A 10945-nucleotide genomic window follows, 5' to 3' on the forward strand; every position below is an offset into this window, starting at 1 on the left:
CTCATTCTGATCTTTGAATAACAATATTTTCATGGATTATTTCAAGAGGGGGAAGAAATATGAGAAGTTTAAAATGTAACCAGAGTGGCTGCAGGTCAAGTGTTTTTGTGTGCAGTCTTTTCTCTTTCTGCATTTATCCAAAACAATTATTACAGAAATTATCTTTCTGAATTTTCTGAGTCTCTCTTCTCCTCTGTGTTTTCTATTACTAAAGGCCTGTTAGGCTCATCTGTGCCATGTTTACAAATGTCTGTGTACTGTGTATACAGTAATTAGTCTTCCAGATGATATTGTCATATTAAATGTATTTAAATGGCCAAGAGCTAACATTAACTGAGCTTACCAGCTGACAGAAGCTCATCCAGGACATTGAGGATATTTAAAGTGCTCTCCACATCCCCTTCATTCTGCAGAGAAACAGAAAAAAGATTCAATGACTGCAAATGGTCCTGTCTAAAAATAATCTCTGACAAAACTTTGTATTCTCTGTGGAAAAGATATAATTCACACTGATGTACTGAAATGTACTGAAATGTACTCTACATGTATGTAGAGTCCTATACGTGTGTCAAAAACATGTTTTTAACGGAACTACAACTGGAAGTATCTGCCATGGTCGATTGAACCCACAGGGGGCAGCAGTGGTGGCTCAGCCATTCCCCTACAGTAAATGTATTTAGACATATAGGTTTACGGAGGCCTATCTGATGTCTCATTTAATCTTCACGTTGTATCTGTAGACCTCCCAGGGGAAGTCTTCATCCTCATCAATGTTCAAAATAGTCTCAGTGTAGTTGAAGGTCTGTTGTTACAACCACCTTCAATATATGGCTGATTCAATTCTGCAGTTTCAACAGAAATCGTTTGCTACGGTCAAACATCTCCCTCATAAAATGTGCGCTGTATAAAAAGACATCCTCCACTGGCCAACTATCTGACTGATATAAATAGCCGAACGTGGTGCACACAGAGAGCCTGTCTAGATGACCGACAATCTGCCTCTTCACAAATAGAGACAAACAGTGCAGAGTGTGTTGAGCTACTGTAATAAGAGACTGTTGCTAAACAGAGGTAACAACATGTCTGATTATGGAACAAGTTATGGAACTTGTACCTACTAACCCTCTGTAGCAACCAGCCGGTCACTGCTGCAGGCAAATAAAACGCAGGCTGCAGTTTGCTTTGGGTCAGGACTCTCTGACACAGTCTCCAGACATTGTTACCTTAAAACAAACCCAATAGTATTTAGACTTGTCCGACTTGTGTTGCATTGGTGCAGTAGTGTTGTTTTTTTATGTAAAGCACGTAAACAGAGTTTAACATATATTGATCGACTGCCAAGGTTACTGTGATTGACTAGCTGGACTTGGGCAGACCAAGTAAAACTATTTCAGATCTAGGGGTCTGTTTTCAGTTGTGCAATGCAGTTCTTATGTAATTTTCCTCAGGCTGAAGTCTATTTTTTAAGACTGCGCCTGTTTTAGCAATTTTCCTGGCACCATGCTCATTTGTACTAGTATGAAAGAAGTGGCTGGCATAATCTGTGTTTGTGTCAAACAGGAGGCACATTTAAATTTTAGTGTGAAATTACAGCCAAAATAGAGTCGGAAATAAAACCTATTTAGATCCTGTATAATTACGAGTCCAGATGTGGTATAAGTGTGACCTCTTTCCGTGTTCTCTACATTTTCATCAACTTCAAGTTAAATGCATCTAAATATTTTTTTACATCCATTAAACAACATAATTCTTACTAATGTAATACTAAAGCCCAGAGTTTTGCAGAAAATGCGTGTCCACACTAAGGTCTAGTGTTATCAGAACTGAGCAATTACCAGCATCAAAATCAACCAAAGAATCATCAGTGGCCCCACGTTGGGCAGCTTCTGCACCATAGTGAGATTTAAACCTATACTGAATTTTGTCTGTGTCTGAAAACTCACTCACTCAAATGTTTTCTATTAACTCAAATGTCACTTCTTCTAAGACTTGGGTTGGGCATTTTTGAAATTAGGAAAGAATAAAACCGTTATTTATGTAAAATAGACTTTATGGTCCAAAGAAGGAGAGGATCCATTCTAGAAACAGTTAACCGGCTATCTAAAGACCATGAGGTGTGTTCTTATTTCCTGTAAGGGTGAAATAGATATGGGTTGAAAGTGGGTGAGAGAAGTAGTATGACTTCTCCTGCTTTATTAGTGAAGTATGTGAGAAATTGTTCACTTTTTTCAGGGGATGATTCAGTCACAGGAGCTGCTGACAGATTTCACTACCTGAAGAAGGCCTCTGGAGTTAAAGCAGATCTGATAGATAAGATTTAAGAAGTCGGATGATCTTAACTATTTAACTTTTGACCTATATTTTTCCATGTTCAGTTGAGTTCATGGCCTTCTCTAATTCTAGAGTATACACTCATGACAAAGGATTTCCACAGCCCTCAGTCACTTTCTGTCCTCTCTGACACCAGGTATATCCCATTTTCTCCATCTGTGTTGAGATTCTGTTGCCAACTGTGCTTTGGCCAGCATCTCTTTCTTCTATTTATACCTGTAGTCTCCCACGTCAATATGTTTCCTTAAAGTTTACTTGCCTTTCACAGTCATTCAGCCTTGCTACAGACACACTTCAGTGCATGAGTGGGTTCATTAAACCGTGGCTGTGCTCTTGGTTTACACTTCTTACATTTCTGTCCAAGAATTGATAGTGTCTAAGACATGTGGCCCAGGGATAAGAACTGCCAAACCATGTATCCTACACCCCTGACGAGGCCGCTCAAAGATGTTTTACCCTTAACCAACTTGTCCAAAGTAGATCTGATGAATCCAGTCAGGATTTAGTATTAATCCAGAAACAGCACTGGTAAAAGTCACCAGTCTTCTCTTTATTTGTGAAAACAGGCCTGTTTCTGTACCAGTACTGTTTGAACTTGCATGTACTTGATGCATTGTAGTTAGTGGCTGTTACGTCTGAATGACGTCTGAAAACAGAATGACAATCCAGTGCACAGCACCTCTATTTATTGTTCTTCTTATCTTTTATATATATGTTTGTTGTGACTTTCTCTGAAGTGATTAATAAATTATTAATTATTATTAATAGATAGAGTTAAGTTACTATTAACTATCAGCATGTATCTAAATATATAGCAACAGACTTTGTCTCACATACATAGCTCTGTCAGAGCATTTATGTATTACGTATCATCATACAGTTTTCCAACACAGCAATACATTTATTTTAATGTAACAAACTCTGTTTGAATCATACAGTGACAGTGAGTCTGTATAAGTAATACAGTATCTGCACGTACACGGGTTCGGGGTCATATTTGTCATGTTTATATTTCAGTTTGATACTACTTTGGATTAGATGCTCCATGCCTTCTGCCATTCTTGATAAGTCAATCCAGCTCATACGACACATCAGCAGAATCAATTTCTGATCCGCCATCACAAGCTGGTATTTCACAGTCACATATCAAATTTACATTAAGCACCAACTCTTTCCAGTCCAACGCAGGAGTCCAAATCAATTGCACTGTATTACTGCAGTGAAGTTTAAAATGTTGTGAAACAAACAACTTCAGTGATGACTAAAGGGTCAACTATAAACACTAATAAGTGATTATACATATTCCTTAACCGAATGTGATTCAACAGTGCCGAGATAATACAGTACAACAATACAGAGAGAAGGCACCATTTTGCTCCTGGTGTACGTTCCTATGTATCGAATCTTACTCTTGTGAATCTTAGTTTCACCAGGCCAGACCTTCACAACACATAGTTTGCATTTAAAGGAGCCAGTTTTCCTTTGGACCACTTACTGTTGAGCAGACACCAGATGATCTGCTCAGTATTAGTATTATTGTGTTGGTGTTACCCCACTTGCCAAGGCTCAAGTGTCAACCACAAACCAAACTATGAGAACTTGATATACATCATATGCAACGTGAATCAAGTTGGATGTACATTTGATACATCTTACTGCAATAAACCAAAGAGGCCTCCAATTAAAAAGGATCTATGTGCATATAAGTGGTATTTTATGGGTCTCACTTTACTGTCTCTACTGGGATGCACATGGGTTTACTGCAACATCACAACAGTCCTGGCCTACATTAAAGATAATCTAGAAGCTGTGTTAATGTCATTTCCCTCTGCTGTGACTTTGGTAAAACTTCACACCGCTTCATTTCAGCTTCTGGTCAGCCTTTCTGTGCTGATTTGTAGAAACACTGCTTTCACTCATCATTGATATTTGTTTTTAGATTCTTTTATTAGATATTTGTATTTATGTTGCTCTGGTTCTTCACTTCTGGTTTGAGCAGACAGCAGGTGATACATTCTCCCCTGAGGTTGATTAAAATCTTATGATTCCTAAATCTTGCTCAACCACACACATATTAAGGAGCTCCACATAAACGTAACTCTATCAGCTTTGCAAACACTGTGTATCTGTCCTTTTGACTATCAGTCAGCTTGTTCCTGTCGGGATGTCTCAGGGGAAGTTTATGGACTGTTTTGGAAACACAAACCATATCTGCAGCAGTTATCAAATCTGCAAAGTGCTAATTCACTTCCAAGTAAAGTCAAGTTAGTTTTTATATTTATATAGTAGCAATCTAGCTACGGGGTTCCTATGTGAAGCAGGAGTCACAGCTTTCAAAATATGAGCACATCAACATAAAAAAGACATGAAAAATACAAAACCCAGTCATTAACTCAACTGTAGCGACACAAGTGCCATCATGTTTCATTTATAAAAGCTGGTTAACGTATATTACAAAACTATATTTTCTGACTTTGCTTCACTGGTATTGAGCCAAAGGATAGCCTTGGTTTTGTAGTACTTACTCTCTGATACTATATCTCAAAACGTGTTCTGCGCGACTTCTGAAAGACAATTACATCTGTAACTTATGCCATGACTCTTATAGAAAGATTTGGCATGTTTGAGGGAAACCTTTGCTTTAAAAAATGGAAATGGAATACACTCCCCTCTGAAAGTATTGGAACAACAAGGCTAATTAGTTTTTGCTCTGCGCTGAAGACATTTAGGTTTAAGATCAAAGGATGGATATAAGACACAAGTTCAAATTCAGCTTTTATTTGATGCTATGTATTTCTCAATGTTAAATAACACAGATACTATTATTCGCAACAGATTGCCCGAATGTTTGAGTGAGCAAAAGTATTGGAACAGCTTTAAAGTAGCCATGACACAATCTTCAGTTCTAACCTGGTTTTCTGATTCTCTTTGCTGATGAGACATTTGCATCTCGCGGTTTGGCCTCTGTACTTCTGCTTAACAAGTCTTCTTTGAATGGTGGGTTGTGATACTTTCTTCCCTGCTCTGTGGAGTGTGTTAGAGCATGGTCTCTTTGACTGGAAATACCCTGAAGTACTGTTCTTTATACTAGTGCTGCTGTATTACTTTAACTTCTACTTGAGAAGACTTTTTAAATACTCTTCACACTTATGTTCTGATAATGCTGGAGGTCAGTTGTGAACATACTGTACTGTGAAATGTCAGCATGGAGGAACAGATCTCCAAATATTTAGGGGTACATGACTAATTCTGGTGTCCATGGACTCATCTCTTAATGCCTTTAATGGCTCATATGACAATCTCACATACTGTGCATTTTGTTGAGTCTAACACAGCAAGGATCATTTTTTATTATTCATTTACTAAAAAGTAAACACTTTGAAATGTTGTAGAGGGGTCACGTGCAAATTTGGTGAACAATAGGAAACAATAGAGAGAACCTGTAGATACTGTGAATCCCTACCTGAAGAGAGGACAGGAGGACCTCTAAGCCACTGGAGGAGCTTGTAAAGGCTGTCATACTTGGTCGTCCACGATCTGTTCCAGGTCAATAGACAGAGAAACAAACAAACAGTTAAACAGGCAGTCTTACAAACAGAACAGTCCGATAAAGACTGGAGACGAACACTGGGACTGACAGAGAGAGGAAATCCGAAGTGTGTCCTGGCCGCTGTGCATACGTCACACATACGTAAAAGTTGAATCATCTGTCTCTCTCATTCGATCACTCACACCAACACAGATGTCCACATGCAGCATTACTACTGTGTCTAAGTCGAGAGCGAAGAGACACAGTGACTCCCCCTGAGTCTTGACTGGTAATACCCACTACAGCCAGTCAGGATGCACGTGGGTTTCACTGCTGCACACACGGGTACACTATGTGTTTTTAGGCATCTTTCTGTGCCTGTGTAACCTATTACTTCCACATCTTATAGTACAAATATAGCAGAAAACATACATTCCAACCGCTGTATTTGCATGTTGTTCATGTTGAAGATACATGGACATAAATCTGAGGTGTGTTGTTGTTGTGTGTGTATGTGCCTATGCATGTGTAACCCTATCCCTGCAGGATAAAGCACTCCACAGAGCATTTGTGCTGTGGTGTTGAGAAGGCAGCCACTATAAAAAGGCCTCTACAAGACCAACAGGGCAGCTGCAGGACACAAACGATACTTCAACCAGGAAGGGCTTTTAATGCCTGATGTAAAATAAACCTTAGATCATTTAAAGAAAAAATAGAAGGTAAAGCAAAAGAAAAAAGTAGAGCACAATATTGGTAGAAGGGCAAATTAGGTACACTCAGCTGAAACTAAGCACATATCCAAGCAATATCACCAGAATTATGTCGTTGAAGATTCTCAGTCGTCCAGGTGTAGTTATCTGGAAGTTGAGTCATGGCAACTGGACTTCCTTCTTGTTAGGTTGAAACATTTTGCTACTCATCCAAGTAGCTTCTTCAACCTGAAGATAGTTGGTTCAAGCTCACAAATTTGTACTCCAGGTTTGGTTTCACTCCACCCCTTGACCAGAAAAAGCTCGTTAGATGAAACAAGGGAACGGTAGATAGGAAATGGAAGGGGAGACTGGAAGAAGACAGCTCCCTCAACACAATAAGCAATCTCAGCCCAGACCAGATCTGCTTGCTACTGGACCTGTGCCTCAACACCAGCTACTTCACATACAGAGGTGACTTTTACAAACAGAGACACGGCTGTGCATGGGTTCCCCAGTGTCACACATTGTAAAACCTATACATGGACAAAGTGACTATTACGTCCTTCAACCTAACATAGAGGAAGTCCAGTTGACATGATTCAACTTCCAGATCACCAGTGTTGTGCAAGATTGTATGTGTGATGTGTTTTATCTATTTAAACCTGCTGGTGGTTGCATTGTTGCTATCTTTCACAGCCGGGGTCTACAGTGAATCATTCTGCTGTATAGGAAAGTGAAAATGTGAACGTGAGAAACAATTTGGTTGAACACTGATGTCAGCAAAATGCATAGATTCCCTAAATGTGAAATTTAAATTGATGGTATTTATCATCAGCATATGACACTGTACAATACACTGTAGCAAAATTTTACACAGAGCTGTTTGCTGCACATGCTGATTAAAACGACAAACATCGCTGGTGGAAGGTTGTTTCAGCTGCCACCAATAAACTTTATTCTATAAGTTACCTGTTGGTTAAAGTACTCTCTGCAGCTGGTGTTTCCATGCAGCCAAAGATTGTACAAATACAAGTGAAGTGTTATGTCTTTACACTAACATGTTGTAAGATCTTATCACAGTTCATACAACATATTTTTCAGAGTTAACACTTAAAGCACATTTTGACTGTTTGATTTCAAATGCATTTTTGTGGAGTCCAGAGTTAAAGTGATAAAAATTGTTTTACAGTACACCTGGTTATAGTTGGTTATAGTCGAAGTTGGATAAAATGTCACCAAATGTGAGTTCAGACTGAGGCATGCATGGGAAATGGATCTGATACGTATCTGATTTAAGACCACATATGAAAGTAGCCCAGTTCTGATTTACAAAAATCAGATTTCATGTCATTTGAGCTGTTAAGACAAGAAAAGATCAGATATGGACAAAAAGAAAATCCGATTTGAGCCACTTTTTCCTGCAGTCTGAACTTGGCTTAAGACTAAACCTATCACAGTGTCCTGTAGAAGTCTAAATCATTAAGAGTTTCCACCTCTCCGTCTCCCTCTCTCTGTACTTTTCTGCAGGCATGCCCAGCTATGAAGCTGTAGGTTTCGGGTGGGCAGTAATTGGCCCTACCAAGCTGCCCAGCATGTTGTCTTCTGCTTGTTGTTGTCACCCCACTTCTCCCAACCGGTCAAGGCAAATAGCCACCCACCCTGAACCTGGGTTTGCTTGAGGTTTTTTCCTTTAAAGGGAGTTTTTCCTATGAGAGAAGGGAAAGAAAAGAGAAAAAGAAAGAAAAAAAAAGAAAAAAAAACTGTCTCCATGTGCTGCCTTAAGGGGGGGTGTTGGGTTTTCTACATAAATTCTATATACTTTAGTTGTATTGTGATATTCTGTAAATCCTTAATCCTTCCAATAGAAAGTGCCTTGAGATTACTTTTGTTGTGATTTGGCGCTATACAAATAAACTGAATCAATTGAATTGAATTAAATTGACAGATATAACTTGAACTTCTGAGTCAATATCAAAAACTAAGAAAACTTAAAAGTAAATGTGCTAAACTGGATCAAAATGATTACATACATTTGTACTGTATTAACAGATCAAATATATTGGATTATAAATATACACAGACATAAAACAACAGTTACAAATGTTGGTGAAATATTTTATAGAAGTAAATTAGGTGTTTCCAATACCAGCTGGGTTAAAACTCAAAACTGACAATTTTAGAGGAGGATCAACACAACCCCCCTGTAAGAGTAAATGTGCAGTATGGAGTGAGTCACTTGGAGACAGTACACATGCTCTCACACTTTTATTCATCTCTACCTCTTTTGATCGGTGAGATCTTGAGAGTTTGAGCAGAAGCAACTGCTATGAAAAGAGTCAGAACTGAGGAAGCAAATCATGCCTGAAGTTCAAGATAGCTATAAATTAGAACTTTTAAGTCTATATAAAATTCTGACCTTGAACATCAACAACGCAATGTCATGACCTTTATATATTCTTGCCTGTGTGTGCTTATAAAACCAACAGAGACAGACCGGGTCAAGCTGAAGACTACGCTGATTGAGAATACTCATCCTTAATGCACAGTTCAGTGAGCAAGTTCACAGCCAGCTTTCCAGCCCACATGAACTCCACAGTATTATTCTCCTCATTACAGTAGGTCACACACACGGTCTCTCTCACACACAGTTTTGTCTTTCTAAAGATGTGAGAACACTCACTGATACAATACATTTCCAAACCTCTTACCCTACTAAAAGCCTAAACTCACCATTTGGCCAAATCCTAACCTAAACTTGAACACTGGCTCCAAGTCTCAACCCTCGAACATTCATATACAGAAACCCTGGTGTATTTATGAGAAGGTGATCCTTTGATTAGGACACCTGTGTCTACAGTACTTACACTGCCCTTAAAAGAGATGCCATAAAGGTGCTCCAGTGTTCACTACAGCACACCATTATTAGATATGATAGATGTATAGCACACACATCAGATATACAATGCACTGCTTTCTAAACATTACTGGTGGATAAACCCGGAGGTGCTTTTATTTGGTTTGCACATTTAAGGCATGGTTTGCACTCAAACACAGTTCATACTTATCAAGTACAACATGAGCACAAAGGATTATGATCACAGCATTTTGTTTGGACAAAGATGATGTCTCAGGTCTTTTACTGGGTGTTTTACTTTTGCTTTGGACAAAATGTCCTCACAACAATGTCATGGAGCTAAAATTAGTCCCCCAGGTAATCTCAACATGACATCAAACACTCACACCTTTAGACATGTGGAACCACTCTTTCCCATCATAGACTGGATGGTAAATCCATTGGTGAAATCATACACACACTTCTGTCCCACACAGGATTCTCCTGGCATGACACACACACACACACACACACAATAATGAGGGAAGACCCTGCATGTTGCTTCAGCTGTCTAGCTAATCTATTCCACTGATGTGTGGAGACAACAGGCAGTGACAGTGATGCATCTGTGGACTTTCCATCTATAGCTCGGCTCACTCAGTAATGAGCAACACACCCACAGCATAGTTTAGCCACCATACAGCCTTGAATCCCTCTGCTGCTGTGTGGCTTCCCCCCTTCGGCCAACTGGTAGATACAAACTGCTTGTACTTGTACTGGAAACAAAAAGGCTCCACTTAAAACGATTTGTATCCTGGCCATAAAATCTATGGTTTGTACAAGAAAGACAACAAAGTACAGTCAGTTGTTTAAGTTCCTTCTACTTAAGTTGACAGCTTGATATTTCAAGTTTACAAAGTCATACCAACAAGATTTTTCAAGTTATATTAATTAATATCTTCACTTTCACTAACTTAAAAAAACAGTTTTAACTAATCTTTTGTTGAATCAACTGCAGAGACTTGACAGAATTGGCATTGACTGGCATGAGGTCAGTTGACACCTTCACCCTTTGTAACAGCTCACTAAAGCTCTTTTTACAATTTTATATATTATTCATTGCCCACTGGGCTGTTCTTGCAGTTAATAGTGTAAAACTGTGAACTGACAGCATCTTTGTGTTTGTGTTTTTTCATGTCAGTTTAGTAGGCTAGGTTTAGCCCATAGACTAATTCTGCTAACATTAGTTAGTTTGAGTTGTTACTGAATTTAGTTTGAAGCTAGCCAGACAGGATTCAACCTACAAATACGTATTTTCATATAATAATTCAAATAATGAAATACAGTAAGTACACAGCTGCTGTGTCACCATTTTTTAATTGTGCCTTTATCATAAAGGCATTCAGAAATATAATAGGTTATTCCAAATGGTTTTGTGGCTCTGTTTAGTTTATTTTAATGAGAACACAACCACTGACTAATATAATTATAAATTTGGTCACCGTCTTCCAGCGACTGATCTCAGTTCAGTTGGAATATAAGGAATAAAGACTCAGCTGT

The 10945-nt window shown here is 38.7% G+C and overlaps 1 protein-coding gene across 1 annotated transcript in view; it reads right to left on the reverse strand.

Moving 5' to 3' along the window:
* LOC113166027 (cytosolic carboxypeptidase 4) overlaps positions 1-6034 on the reverse strand; it is an 80427-nt gene extending 74393 nt beyond the window's left edge. Inside the window, exons 1-3 of the mRNA XM_026365938.1 lie at positions 5970-6034; positions 5795-5868; positions 344-407 (exon numbers count right to left, since the gene is read on the reverse strand). Of these exons, the coding sequence (XP_026221723.1) occupies positions 344-407; positions 5795-5868; positions 5970-6009 (178 nt within the window). The 5' untranslated portion in view covers positions 6010-6034. The remainder of the gene's footprint in view (positions 1-343; positions 408-5794; positions 5869-5969) is intronic.
* Between the last annotated feature and the right edge of the window lie 4911 nt (positions 6035-10945).

Source organism: Anabas testudineus, chromosome 6, assembly GCF_900324465.2.
Source record: "Anabas testudineus chromosome 6, fAnaTes1.2, whole genome shotgun sequence".
NCBI lineage: Eukaryota > Metazoa > Chordata > Actinopteri > Anabantiformes > Anabantidae > Anabas > Anabas testudineus.